Source organism: Phytophthora sojae (assembly GCF_000149755.1).
Source record: "Phytophthora sojae unplaced genomic scaffold PHYSOscaffold_6, whole genome shotgun sequence".
In the NCBI taxonomy this organism is placed as follows: domain Eukaryota; phylum Oomycota; class Peronosporomycetes; order Peronosporales; family Peronosporaceae; genus Phytophthora; species Phytophthora sojae.
In genome coordinates this window covers 993,364-1,008,531 of record NW_009258120.1, presented here as the reverse complement: position 1 = coordinate 1,008,531, position 15,168 = coordinate 993,364, and the positions used below count along the sequence as shown (strand labels likewise).

Here is a 15,168-nt window from a genome sequence, read left to right as displayed (position 1 = left end):
CAACTGACTTTACGAGCAACAACTGAGAAGAAGAGCAAGAAAAAGAACAAGAAGATGGCGAAAGGATCTCAATCGGCGGTACCAGCAACTCCGATGAAGTCCGGCGGAACGCGAGGCGACGACTCGACGGCGGCCCTGATCACGCCGCAACTCGACCCGATTGCTGAGCGCCACGTCAGCTTCGACGAGTCGATGACTGGATCCGACGCCAAGGGTGAAGAAATGGATGAAGAATACGACGATTACCTGGAGGAGAAGGCGCCTGCGCCAGCGGTGGTGACACCCGAGACTCCGGAAGATGCAGTGATGCCCGCGGGACGCAGCGGGGGCTCGCGCTCCCTGGCGCGCAGTCTCGCGAGCGACTTGGAAGACGACGCGCCTCCCGTCTCGCGCAACCTCGCGGGCGAGCTGAAGGATGTGGATGGCCCTGAGCCAGCGTATTATGACATGGAAGAGTTTGAAGACAGCGCCGACGACTCACGATCGCCAGTGCGGACGACACAAGTGACCGAGCAAACCTCGGGCAACCGGCCGCCGATGAATGGAGACACACCGGCAGCCAACAAGGTACTCGGCCGATGCTTTGAAGCAATGCGTGCGAGCGAGTGGGGTCGACTCTTCGAGCCGCGCATGATCCGCCAAGCGGTGTGGGCCGACCTGAGCCACGAGTTGGCGCGACCGGTGAATGCGGTCACAGTGGAGCAAGTGGCGAAGGACATGGTGACGTTCCTGAAAGCGTTGGGTCTCCGGCCCACGCTTGCCCCGTCGCCATCGACGCTGGAGAGTTTCCTGCCCGCGGAAGCCGGAGCCGAGCTCTGGCAATGGAAGAAGAAGTTGTGTACAGCCTTCGGGGTGACCCCCTTCTCTTTGGAACAGCCGAAGGCGGCTCGCACCAACAAGGGCGGCGCTGACCCAGCGCGCGTCCCGCTCCCGCGAACTCCGAAGAAGACCGAGCGCAGTTACTCAGCCCGGGCTGCGACTGGAGGAGTGTTCAGTGCGTCGGGCGAGCGATCGCCGTACTTTCAAGACTCCCACATGGTCACTCCACCCGCGACGACTCGTAATGAACGAGTTGCGCGTGGTGCCGAAGACTCGAGAGTGACCAGGAGCAGTCTATGAAGCTCCGGACGGAGCTCAAGTCGCAAGTCCCGCTACGCCGACGACTCATCCGATGACGACGACGACTTCACGGGAGACGGAAGTGCGCAAATGGACGAATATCTGCGACAGATCGGGGAGGTGAGCGACGCAGAGACCGTGAACCCGACGCCGAGGCTCGAGGTAGCGATGCACCGACCACTGGGGCAGATCCCGACGTTCTCGGGCGCTCGCAACAGGAGCGAGAACTCGATGCAGTGACTGCGCGCGTTTGTGTACGAGATGAAAGGTACACACTCGCCGCCCAATGAATGGTGCATGCCCTTCGAGCTCCGCCTGAGAGACGGCGCGGTACACTGGCACCGACAACTGACCAAGAAGACCAAGCGAACCTGGACTTTGCTGAGCGAGGCCTTCATCCGCTACTACTGCTCCCAGTTCAGCCAGTCAGCGGAAACCCGATACTACTCAGCCAAGCGCGACGACAAGGAACACGTCTGCGACTACCTGAACCGACTCAACGGCTACGCCCGCAACGCAGGCGTCCAGTTCGAGAACGGCGGCCGCAAGGCGAAGGACCACGTCAAGCGCTTCCTGGAGACTTGCGGCGACCGTAAGCTGGAGAGACGACTCGCTCCTCTGCGGATCAAGGACATCCATGAGCTGGAGGAGATGATCATCGAAATGCTGAAGGTTGAAGAGCGACAGAGTTCGCGCGAGTCTTCGCAGTCGCGATCCAAGGCTCGGGAACCGTCCCGCCGACGTGATGACAGGCGTCCCGATGACTCGCGTCGCCGAGATGACCGGCGCCGCCAAGACACCCGAGACGGGTACCGCCGCGATGACTCGCGAACTGGCCACAGCCGTGGGGATCGACGCGAACGAGATTATGAGCGTCGTCGAGACGACTCTAGGAACGTTCCTCGCGTGACCCTGGCTGACGCATCAGTGGAAGACATAGTCGCTGAACTGCAAGCAGGAGCACCTCGACCGGACGCGACAGTACGCGCCAGCAGTTCAGCGATGACAGCGACGCCGCCAGCGATCGAGGCTCCGATGACTCGTGGTACTCGGAGGAAGGCGGACACGATGGTTACTCAACGGATGGCAGCGATCACTACGTGGCTGCGGCGAACGAGAGCGAACGACGCGCGGCAGCCGACGGCACGTACGCCAAGTCCGACAATCGGCCTTCCCGACGCGATCAGAGTGGTCGGGAACCCAGCCGGGACAACCGATACCAGAGCCGAGATGGCCGTGACAATCGACGACGCCAGTACGGTCCCTGCGCTGCCTGTGGTGGTCTCTCCCACTCGGCCCACTTCTGCAACCGGCGCTGCAAGTTGTGCAAACAAGTGCACGACGCAGGCCGATGCGAAGTGTTCCAAGAACTCACCAAGCTTGCCCGCAACAAGGTGAACAAGAAGGACCTCACTCCTGAGCTCCAGAACCTCCTCTTCACGGAACATTTAAACTAGGCAGCCCGCCAACTGAAACTGGGTTGGTCCCAATCGGGCTGCCACAGTTAGCCGAGCCTGCAGTCGAAGCGGAGTGCATCTACGCTTTTGTGGGCAAGTGCGAATGGCCGGATGAAGGACGAGGTACACGGGTGAACGCGACGGAATTTGAAAAGGAGAGAGGCGAAAGCCTCGGTGGAGGTGATTTGAGTGAGAAGAGTGATGAAGAAGTGATTGAAGACACTGCCGAAGACTGGGTGACGAGTGCAGTGCAGGAAACATCGCGCCGACGACTCGACGTGGAGGTACGCCTTCTACCCGGAGAGCGTATGGGATGCTGGTCGGCGCAGAAATTCGACCGACGAGTACGTATGAGGACGCTGGTGAATGGAGCGGTCAACGACTCGCGAACGAGGATCCTGCTGGACACTGGAGCGAACGTCAGTGTTATTTCCGAGAAGTACGCCAACCGGCTGAGAATCAAGGACATTCCAGACCATGGTCGGTGTATGGAAGTCCAGGGTATCACCAAGTGCAAGGCGACGACGACTCGGAGGGCGTCTGTGAAGATTACGCTCGGATGGGAGCGTGTTTACGTTTTTGAGATGTGGATCATCGACCACAACGCAGGCGTCGACGTGGTGCTAGGCACCGACTTCATGATCCCGGCTGGGATCCGGTTGGACCTCTTCAACGCGGCGGCCAAGCTCCCGGACGAAGTGATGATCCCGCTGATCAAGACGCAGAACATGGTCGACGAGGCCGAAGGGGTCCACGTCAACGGGGGCCCGGTCGACGTGCTGCAGATTCCCGGCCGAGAATGGAAAGAGTTCCGAATGCAGCGGAAACGTCCGTCCCCGACGACTCACGTGCCGTGGATCCGACGGACCGACAAGCTCATCCCTACGGTGAAGCGGTTCCACAAGGGACATCCGCAGCGGATCCGACTGACGAACCTTGACAACCGGCTCACGATCTGTCCGGCTCACACAACCTTCGTGATGTGGGTACCAATCGGGTCGTTGCCGAAGTCTGAGGGATATGTGCGGCTCGACTCTGACAAGTATAGGGAATGGCAAGTCCTTGCCTACGAGACCGCCCGCGATAAGACGCTGCTCAAGTGGGAAGCCGAGCTTTACGCTCAATGGTTAGCTGCCCAGCCGTCGGCAGTGGATCGACCCGAGTATCCCACTCCAAAAGGGCTGCTCCGACGGTCTCCCGAAGACTCTCAAGACGAGCACAGCTCGGAGTCGTCCGACAGTGATGGAGGTGAAGATTCTGACGGCTTGCCAGTGGGCAATGATCCAGAATCCGCACCAGAAGAAGTTGCGCAACGGATAGTTGCAGCCGTCGACGACTCGACAGGGGTGACCCTCAATACTCGAGTGGAAGCAGCTGCCTTGGAGACGTCTGAGCGCCCTGCTGGGGGAGATGAGTCGTCGGGAACCGGCTTGGACGAACCTACGGAGTCAAAGAGTACTGAGGATGAAGTCCCGACGACTCAATCCTGCTCGAACTCGGATATCGAGGCCGGTTTGACACGACTCGAGCAGACGTTCATGTGTGTCTTGCGGGTCTTGAGCACAGAAGGTACAGAGACCGCGAATGACGACGCCGCTGACTCGTTCGAGCATCTCGCGGCTGGTATCGGGTTGGAAGACTACGCGCACGAGCTGGCGTTCCTTCCTGACTTGTCCGAAGCTGCTACGACCACTCTGGACTACGACGCAGACAATGTGCGGAATCCTGAGTTGTCGGCGACACGACAGGACGATCTAATCAAGGTGCTCAAGAACCATGAGCCAATTATGATCGCAAGCGGTAATGCGTTACCACCACCAGCATATGGGGTGGTCTGTGACATAGACGTGCAAGGGCACACGCCGATCAAGCAACGAGCCCGACGGATACCACTACGGCATCCCAAGAAGCTGTATGTGCTGCTGAGGGGGCTGCTCAAGGCTGGGCTCGTGTCTTTCTCTGACAGCCCGTGGGCATCGCCGATCGTCATCGTCCTGAAAAAGAACGGGATCGACATTCGACTGTGCATCGACTACAAGCTGGTCAATGCCATCACAGCGATCATGGAATACGCCATGCCACTCGTCGATGTCTTGTTGACCGACCTAGAAGCATACCTCTGGTTCTGCTCACTCGACGCTGCGAGTGGATTCTGGGCCATCATGATGACGCTACGAGCGCGCAAGATCTCGGCCTTCGTCTGCCCGCTGGGACACTTCGAGTGGCTTCGCATGCCTTTCGGCCTCAAGAACGCGCCGATGATCTACCAGCGCATGATCGACAACGCGTTGTGGGGTCATGCCCAGCCGAAGGGAGGTTGGAAGGCCTTTGTGGGACGGATGGGAGCTGCCGAAGCCGAATCAGCACGTCTCCGACGACTCGAGTCGTCGGGATACCTGCAGAACCCTTCCGCAGCGCCCCGCACGAAGTTTGCAGCCGCCCACGATGACTCGCAGGCACTAGATCCTGTCTTGCTGCTGATCAACAGCCCGGAGGCGGACATGTTTGCGACCATCGAGCCCGACGACTCGTCACTGGTTCCGGTGTTTGATCGCCGATCGTTTGTGGATGACATATGCTCCGGAGGCGAGAGCTTCGAAGACTGTCTTGCCACGCTGGATCGGCTCTTGAGCCGATTTGAGGAGTGCCGGATCAGCGTCAGCTTCACCAAGAGCATATTCGTGCAAGGACGCGTCGATTTCCTGTCACACGAGATCTCGCGAGATGGGATGCGCGCAGACCACAAGGAACTGGACGCAATCACGAAGCTGTCGTTCCCTCGGACAGAAAAGGGATGCAGTCCTTCCTCGGAGCGCTGAATTACTACAGCCGGTTTATCCTAGACTTTGCAGTCTATGGAGCCGCGCTGTACCAGCTCAAGGACGACGACTTCACGCCCGGGGGTGGCCTCGCTGTAGCCCGCCGCAGCTTCCAAGCACTTCAGGAGAAGGTGGCGGCGGCGCCGATCCGTCGGTACTTCGATAAGAAGAAGGACGTGCACGTGATGCTTTACGCGAACGAATGGGCACTCAGCTCGACATTGCTCCAGATGCACGACGACAAACTGCACCCCGTGCGCTTCTGTGGTCGCGTCTTGAAGGCCGCAGAAATGAATTACCATCCTGCAGAAAAGGAGGTGTTGGCTCTACTCCAGCTCCTGAAGACCTGCTATACGCAGCTAGCGGGACGGACCATCCGCGTGTACACGCGGTTCTCTACGTTGGAATGGATCACCAAGTCCAAATCACTCTTCGGGAGAGCGGTGCAATTCGCCGTGTTGCTTTCCCCGTGGCACTTGATCGTCCAGCGCGTAAAGGAGAAGGACTGCGTATTTTCACAACTGCTCCAGTCGACGGTAACCAACTTTGTGGACCTCGATGACTCGCTGGACCTGGTTGCTCCACCAACGAAAGGCTCGCCGACGACTCGTATGGACCCAAACTTCCTGTACCCACGTCTCCCGAAGACTCACACGGGGTTTGTGGTCTCCTTTGACGGCTCCGCGAAGACCGAGAAGTATGGTGGATATGGCAGTTGTTCGTGGATCGTGTGGCGCCTACCAGAATGGACAATAGTGATTGCGGCGAGCGCTTGCCTCGAGAAGACGACTGTTAATCTCGCCGAGTACACTGGCATGACCAACGGAGTGCTTGCAGCTTTGGACCATGGCGCCGAAGACTTGGTCATCGTCGGGGACTCGAGGCTCGCGATCCAGCAATCCCTAGGGGTGATCGCATGCCGGAAGGAGTCGCTGATGACTCAGCTGAGTCGCCACAAGGAAATCACGGCACGACTGCGGTCAGTCAAGTACCTGCACGTGGTTCGAGAATTCAATGCGGCCGCAGACTCATTGGCGTCGGAAACACTTGAATCCAAGACGTCGAAGGTGGTCCTGAGTGAAACTCGGAAGGCAGAGCTCTGCGAACTGAACCGTATCCAGGAAGTGATCTATGAGTCGACGCCAGATGAAGCAACAGTGCAAAACCATGTTCCTGGAGACTCTATTCAAATTGCGGACGGATACGAGGTCACCAAACCCAGGACATTCGCTGATTTCGTGCGCAAAGAACCTTTCAGGATCATGGCGATGACTCGTTCACAGGCTAGATCGAAGACGAAGCGAGTCCGATTTGCGGACGACAGTACGAACGAGACGCCACCCAAGCCGATGACTCAAACCGACAAAGAGCACACTGATGAACGACCACCGAAAGCAGCTCAAGCACCGCCCGCAGCGCCAAACGCAGAAGACATTGACCCCGTCGAAGTCCAAGCGGAGAGGCGACGGCGCATAGCAGCCGCTCAGGACGAGGAACTACGGTGGACAAACCTGAAAACAGTCCTCCGAGGCGAGGTCGAGAAGCTCGGGTACAGGGCTGCACGAGATGCCTGGAAAATTGCGGACAAGTTCGTTCTGTCCGACGACGGAGTATGAATTCGAGTCGTCGAGACACGTCTGGAGAGCAAGAGGAGATCAACCTGCGTCTTGTGGTACCCACCACGATGATTCAAGAAGTGTTGCAGAACTGCCATGACTCGCTAGAAGGCGGGCACCAAGGGGTAGTGCGGACCTACCAGCGAGTCAAGCGGGATTACTATTGGTTCGGCCTCTACACAGACGTCGAGAAGCATGTGAAGTCGTGCCCGGACTGCAGCACCAGCAAAAGCCGACCACAGTTGCGAGGGTATTCTCCCGGCAACGTGTTGGCAGAGCGACCACTCCAGATTGTGTCCATGGACTTCGTAATACCGCTCCCGATGACTCGGAGAGGCAACACTGCCCTCCTCCTGTTCCAATGTGCGTTCACGGGATTTGTGATCGCCAAGGCAATGTCGGACACGACAGCGCTCAAGGTAGCCCAAGCTTTCGAAGAGTGTATATACCGACGATTCGGAGCACCTTCGTTGGTTAGACACGACCGGGATCCTCGCTTTATGAGCGAGGTGTTCCAGGCCTTTGCCGAAATGATGCAGTCAAGGTCGCGGGCTACGCTGAGTTATCGGCCTCAAGCCAACGGGCAGCAAGAGAGGTCGGTGAAGACGGTGATTCAATCCGTGAGAGTGTACGCCGAAGACCCGCTTCAGCAGGACTGGGACGAGATCGTGGAACGGTTGGTCTTCGCGATCAACAACTCACAAGACAGGACACGGAAGGAAACTCCATTCATCCTCGTCCATGGATGGGACGCTCAGTCGACGTTGAAAGCGATGTCGTCCTCGCTCCGCAGGGGCAGTAGCAGACAATCCGACGCGCTGGCGTGGCACCGGGACGTCAACCGACAACACCAGATTGCACTCGAGATGGCCAAGGATTGCCAAGCGACTGAAAAAGCCCGCCGAGCACGCGAACATAACGAAGCACTGAGCCGGAAGGAGAGAGCAACCATCCCGACGACTGGCAGGAACAAGTCGTCGACAGCGATGCCAACCAATCAGGACGCGGACTCAGACCCCTCAAGCAACGCGCCGATGTCTCTATTCGAGCCGGGTAGTCGCGTACGGCTGTACATGGAACGTGTCAAGCCGGGGCTGACCAAGAAGCTGGCCCACCGCTGGCACGGCCCGTTCCGGATCAAGAAGAAGGTCGAAGAGTACGCCTACGAGCTCGAGTTGTCGAACCGGAGCGGCTATCGGTTTTACCCGGTAGTCCATGTCTCGCGGTTGAAGCCAGTGAGTGAATTCAAAGACCGCCCGAAGACTCGACTGGCGCCTGACATCACCGAAGACTCACGTCTGGACTTCAATGAGGAATTACTCCCCGAAGACAGCTGGGAACCTGATAGTCTGGCCGGTGAGAACGAAGTGTTGGAGATTCTGGATGATCGGATGCCCATGTCAACAAGAACGGGACGCTCAGTGCGTGAATTCAAGATCAAGTGGGCAGATCAGGACGAGCCCACGTGGGAACCAGTCACCCAGCTCTCCTGTGGGGGTCTTCTCTACGACTACCTGAGGCGCAAGCGAAGCGAGCAACGCCTTCAGATGGTACAGGTCGCGGACGAAGATTAGAGCTCGCTCGCGACGACTCAAAGATGATGAACTACGCCTGGGGCAACGCAGCCCAGGAGGGTAGACGAAAATAACTACTGCGGAAGATGGTAACCTGTACCTGGGGCAATGCAGCCCAGAAACGCAGACGAAGACGATTACTGCACAAGACTTGCATGATTTTTATTTTTTTGAAAACTGGACGTGACGATCTGGAAGAAGAATCAAGAAAACCTAAATACCCCAAGCTGAACGCACCTACGACTACAACCGTGAAAACTCAAACAGCTTGGGTGGAAGAAACACCTGCACCCGAAGACTCACCCTTCCTAGTCGTCACCATCCTCGCGAGCGTCGCCCTGCAACTCAGCAGAAGCTGCAGCCTGCGCCAGCACCTGGAGGTGGTCCGAGTTGTCGATAGCCACGTGAGAAGTAGCTGCAGACGCCGGAGGCTCGCTTGGCTCAGGACCCGAAGACTCGTCCGAAGCTTGGGCAGGTTCACGGAAACCAGCATCCCAATCAGCCGCGATCTCGTTTGGCGTGAGGTCGGGACAAACGACGATCTGGCGCCCGACTTCCTCGCGCGTGGTGTTTGTAGGGACGAACAGCGGAAACCTTGGATTGCAGGGGAAGAACGTCGTGTTGTACGGATGCTGGGCAGGAACATCCACCCAGCCATTACGCCACGGCTCAGCCGCGTCCAACGCCGAAATCTCGCTGACCCAGTCGGTCGTCTTGGGCAGCCACGTGAGGTTGTCGAAAGGGCAACCCAGCATAGAAGGCTCAAACAAAGACTCGGTGTGGAGAGCAGCGAACTTCGGTTCCTTGCTGACAAACCACCTCCAGACCTGGTAGATGATCTCGGCTCGGAACCGATCCCAGCGCTTGTTCCGCTCGGTAGCATACGCCAACCACTCAGCCTTGGCCTCGTCCAGCTCAGCTCGAACTTTGGCCTTCGCCTCAGGGGACCAATTATTCCCTTCCAGCTCCTTGGTAGCGATCCGGAAGCAATTGTCCACGGCGGGAGCCGGAATCCAGTGGTAACGCTCCCAATCCGAGAACCCAAGATCAATATCGACAGGATCCCCGTACCCTCGAAAGTTGCTCCAATACCCGTTAACTCGAGTCGTCGGGGGCGCTCGCTGGGATACCTTGACAGAAGGATCAAATCCATGGGTGTCGAACAAACATGCGTGCTCCGGCAGACGCCGGCAAAGCTGCTGCCAAGGGTGGTCCGGGTTCTTGAAGTCTTTAAACGCCTTGATACCAGCAGCCGTGGCAGCAATCCGAGCATCCCCGGGAATAGGAGTCGGCAACTCGCAATTCAAAATCTGGATCCAGCACTTAGAAGCGCCAGAAACCGGAATTCAGGAGCCAAGTATGGAGTGGCCTAGTTCAACACGTGTTTGGAGTAACGAGCAGTGGGCAGCACATCTCGGGCTGCACAGAGAGCGCGCAGAACTTGAACTTGGTCCTGGGGCCGATAACTGCGTAGTGACGACTTGGCGCGATGACAACTTATGGCGAGACTTAGCCGGTTTCTTACCTCGGGCGCGAGTCGTCAGAACCTTCTGAGATGCTGCATTTGCAGACCGGTGAACCGATGAGACAGCGACCGAGGTGTCCGTCGACTCAGCAGCAGCTGCAGGAACAAGCGGAAGAGAAGCCGAAGACTCAGAGCTGGCGCAGGTGACGAGAGATCAGTGGAAGCCGATGACGACAGACCGTCAGCAACCGGAGGTGACGGAGCTGGAACTACAGCAACCACCTCAACGCGCTCTCCCTCCCACTCGTCGAGTTCCTCCTCATCAGCAGAAGCAGCACCGCCATCAACCACTGAGTCGTCAACCAGACCCTCCGTCAATCCAGCATCCGAGTCATCTCCGAACCACTGAGGCACCTCCGGTGACTGCTCGACTGAAGCTGACCGCTGGTCCGTCTCTCCGCGATCAGCCCGATGACTCAAGCCACCAACTTGTGGATCATCACCGGAACCAGAGACTGGGACAACAGCTTGGACAGGAGTTTCCGCAGAAGCAGCAGGCGGCGCAGAACAAGGAACAGAGGGCGCAGTAGCCTTCGCGACTGGAGCAGCACTCGTGGGCGGAGAGACACTGGAACCGATGAAGCGCGCGTAGACCGGAGAGCCGCGAGGCACCGACGCAGAACGACTTCGTGCCCAGCGAGACTCCTTCCACTTCTTGGGCAACTTCTTGGGCTTCTCCGACGACTTCCTCACGGGAGACGATGACGCCGATGACCCAGCCGATGACTCGGCAGAAGTCTTGCGAGCCTTCGACCCTGAGCGACTCGGCCGAGCTGGGGAAGCAGCAGGCATGACGTAGCCCGAGTCTTCGCGAGACGTCTTGCGGGACGAGAACCGTGAAAAAGGCGATGACCGACGCGACGCGCGAGATTTCTTGACTGCAGTGGCAGACGTCCCCGGAGTGGTCTTGTTTGCACCAGCGGGAGTGTCCTTGCGCAAGGGATCCCCGATGGAGTCATTCAGTGAGAAGGCAGTCCGAGCCAAGTCTTCGGCGATATCTCTGTCCGGCTTGGGGCGGTCTGCTGTACGGTACGGCTTCTGCAAAATCGCGAGAGACTCGGGAGTAAGATCCAGCAAGCTCCAATTCAATTCACCAGTCGAGATACCTGCAAGCAAGATGAGTCATCGGGACAAAGTCAGCAAAGATAAACCAAATGACGACCAAATGGTGACTACGAACCTTATACGGCGAGGACCAGGACGTCGGGGTCCATTTCTTCCAGCTGCACGTGAGCGCGAAGCGTCTTGTTGGCACGGGTCAGCCACTTCACTTGCTCTTTGAGGTCCTCATTGCGTCGGCGAAGGCGAGCTGGTGCGGTGTCGTCGGCGGCGTCCGAGCGAGCCAGCAGATCGTGCAAGCGCCTGCTTTGAGCAGTCGACGAAGCAACGGCCGCCTTGTAGACCTCCTACTCACGGTTTAACTGAGCTAGAGACCGAGCTTGCGAGTCTTCGGCCACCCTGACACGATTCTCCTGCCGCTCGGAGCACTCTATGAGGCCATCCACGGCGGCGTTCGACGACTCGAGCTCGACGATGTAATGAGCCTCCAGCTGACGAAGATGCGCGACCTCCTTTTTCAGCTGTGCGATCTCGTTGTTCGCGTTCTTCAAGAATACCTTCTGGTTCTCCAAAGAGTACGTCTGCGACCACAACCGATTCTCTGCAGCAGCCTGCGCTGACTCAGCAGAGTGCAGCCGGGCGCGCATAGTTGCCATGCCCAGCGTCGAGCCTTCGCCAACATTCATGTTCGGCTCCGCAGCAGTAACCACTTCATCGAGGTTCCGGGCCGACGCCAGGCGAGAACCCACGCGGTGATCACCACGGATGCTCGGTCCCAGGTGCAGGTTCACCGAGAGACGGCCGAGAGACTCCAGCTTCGAGCCCAGCACCGCCAAGATGCGCTCCGACGACTCATCACATGCATCACGGACCAGCTGCTCAAGGGCGTCGCGACGCATAACTTGACCACGACCGCGCGAGTTGTCGGGAGCAGGCTGAGAAGAACCAGGAGACCCAGGGCGAGATGTTGCCGGGGTTCCCGAAGACTCGTGGCCACGCATAGCCTCGATTAGTGGCTGCGGAGGCACGCCACCAGCCGACTGCAGATATAAGCAGACGCATCAACGAGAACAACGTCAGCACGAGTGAAAAGAAGGGAGACGCATGCAGAGACAGGTACGCACCTGTGCGGCATCGCCTGGACGCGGAGTACCGGCAGCCGTCGACCCAGCGCGAGCAGAAGACGACGACCGAGCAGGCGAAGACGCAGCAGAAGCCTGGCCGGAGAGGCCGCCACCAGAACTCGACGCAGTGGGAGCCTGCCGCCAGCAGAACAAGCGCACACGCGTGAGGGTGAGCAGTTGACGGCACGAGCAGGAGACCGAACGCAGCACGTACCATGTCAGCGGGATCGACGCCGAGCGCCCGGAACACGCGGGCCAGCGCAGCCTTCGCGGCGCGAGACGACCCAGCCGTGGTAGCGCGAAGACACCGGGAGCACCCTGACGCTCACCAAGTGCTGTGGCTCGCGACACGGTGTGGGCAGCTGTGGTGTCGAGAAAGTTGAGTGAAGCTCACGGCAAGCCCCGCGGCATTCGGCGTCGACTCAACTGGCGGATCGAGGCACATCGCCATTCGTTCGATGGTGTTCGACGACCGCGGATTGGCCAGTCTGGACAGATGACGATGACTCGTCGACACTCAAGCTCAAGCCGTGGTGTGTCCACACAACACCGGAACTTCAAGGACGACCCGAACCTACGGCGAACTTTGGCCTGGGTTCCGCACCTAAGGCGACTCTTCGAGTCATCGGGAGGCCGTCCGAGCCTTCAAGAGAGTTCTGAAGAGTCGGGTGGTTACCGGGAAGATCCACAACGGACACGTCTAGACTAGATATTTGTAGGAAAGAGAAGATAGAACAGATAAGCCCTTTGGGCAACAATGGCAGAACAGCTTTTCCTCCCAACCACTCAAGGAAGACGTCCGGGCTATCGGTGAGTTCCCGTAGCAATTGGATAAACCTGTTGGTAGGATTATGACTGTCGGTGGACGCGCCTGCTAGTATCGTAGCGTGCGTTTACCCGTGGTCAGGCCAAGAGAAGAGAAGAGGTGGCCGTGTATACGAAGGGCGAGTCATCGCCGTGTAGTAGAGGAGCGAGAGCGCACTCCATTTATCCTTCCCGCCGGAGTATAGCTCCGGCACCCTCGTATCAAGCCGTGACTGGCTGGGATCCTTCCTTCCTGAGGGTCTGCGAGGTTTATATTGTGTGTGAGAGCGTGCCAGCCTTTGCTCGTGGCTGGTGACGCTGGGTTTTCGTCAGTTGACTAAGCGGAAACACGGTGCACAGAGGAAACGTCAACCCGGTGCAAGGGAAAGTTCCTGGGCCTTCAGGTTCTAACCCTAACAAGCCCATTGAGTCATCGGGACTTGGTGGGTGTTGTTGGTGGGGAAAGTGTGCTATTATATAATTTAGTGCGTGTTCCTACACGACACTCAGCTTTTCGCGTCACCAACTCGATCTTCTTCGTCGCTCTCTCCTCTCTTCTCATTACCGTGAGTTCTGCTTCTCGGCGCTTTTCTTCAGCCTTCTTTTCTTCTTCAGCCATGCAGGCTTCGTGCGTCAGCAAGCGTCTCGGACCGAGCTTAATCAATGTCTTCGTTGGAGACCTCTCGCGCACCTTAGACGGCTTGGCTAGGTCTCGGTTGACGATGCTGTATGCACGAAACCCAGCAAAGTCAATGTCTTCGTTTCGTAGGCGTTGGAGACCCCTCTCGTCGATCTGATCAACAGGAAGCGGTTCATGGACGGCCACAAATTGGCGTATTTTGACTGCAGCGTTGCACACGGACTTGATCTTGCGAAGCACTTTTTCCCTGTTGACTGGCCACAGACCCGTCGACCTCCACGACTTTGAGATTCCCGTCATGTCCAATGACTCGAGGAGAGTGTCACCGATGACCGAAGCACGGCAGTGTCGTGGTAGGTTTGCAGCACTATGCTCGGCGGTCCAGGCTTCGATCGTGTTGCGCCACGTTGCCTTAAATGACCGGAAACAACCGGCGTCGAGGGGCTGGAGGACATGGGTTGTATGGGGGGGTTGTAGGAACGCTTCGGCAGCGAAGTGGTCTTGGCCTTAGCGTTCAGGGAAGCCTTCGACGTTTTGCTCTTGGCGACGGAAGATGCGTGTCGACGAACCGCCATGCTGAAGGGTGAACCGAGTCGAGGTGAGTCTTGAGGTATCTGCGATATATTTAGGAGTGAGGTGGAGTGAGGTCTAGCTGGCGATGTGGGCAGGGGTTTTCTTAGCGGGTAGGCAAGTTGTGGAAAGACTAGCATCCTTCAGCGGGCAGATCGCGAAGATATTGCATGTTGAAGTGCTTAAACTACACGCAGGTGATACAGGTGGCAAATTGGTTCCCTCGGCAAATTGGTGCCCTGTACCCTTACTTAAATCGGTCTTTGACTCGTATTCTTACCGATATGAACCGGTATGAGATAGCGTGGATGACGTATGTAAACGGTACGAATGGCAGTCCGTAAAGCAACTTTGTTACGACACAACGACACCGGTTACAGCACCCTTAAAGAGGCTTCCGCAACCTTAAAAACGGCTTGGCAACCCTAAAATTACTGGTTGCTTCAGCAACCGGTAATTTATCGAGGAGAAAATGACAATAGCGGCGTCAATTTTGAGATCGATATTTGACGATCATACGGGCTGGCCTCAACACGCTAAGAGGAAGGAGCTGCACCGCATCAAGCGATACTATCACCACCACGACGCTATCCGCCGTGGTTCAGCAGCCCGCCAGGTTCTACGGGCACCGCGTGCAACACGAAGTAGTCTTAGTTAAAAGGACCGCAAGTTCTGTGTCAGAAGGAGAGAGATGCAGGCGAAGGTCGGCGTAAAATAGTCGCAACTCAAGCAGCACATTTACCTGGTGCAAGCATGCCACTTGTTGGCGATGCGTTAGATCAAAAGTGCGAAGCCAATCGGCCTCGAGCATGGGGCCATGGGCCAACAGAATTCATATTCATCACGCCAAGACATCGAGTA

At 57.7% G+C, this 15,168-nt stretch overlaps 1 protein-coding gene across 1 annotated transcript; it reads right to left on the bottom strand.

The window, feature by feature from the left end:
* Window positions 1–8,893: 8,893 nt before the first annotated feature.
* Window positions 8,894–14,037, bottom strand: PHYSODRAFT_334895 (hypothetical protein; the record flags this gene model as incomplete). Its single annotated transcript, XM_009532219.1, has 9 exons — window positions 8,894–9,907; window positions 9,981–10,038; window positions 10,133–11,148; window positions 11,205–11,216; window positions 11,298–11,472; window positions 11,545–12,209; window positions 12,294–12,428; window positions 12,508–12,558; window positions 13,663–14,037. 9 exons carry the CDS (start codon window positions 14,035–14,037, stop codon window positions 8,894–8,896), a joined length of 3,501 nt encoding a protein of 1,166 aa, XP_009530514.1.
* Between the last annotated feature and the right edge of the window lie 1,131 nt (window positions 14,038–15,168).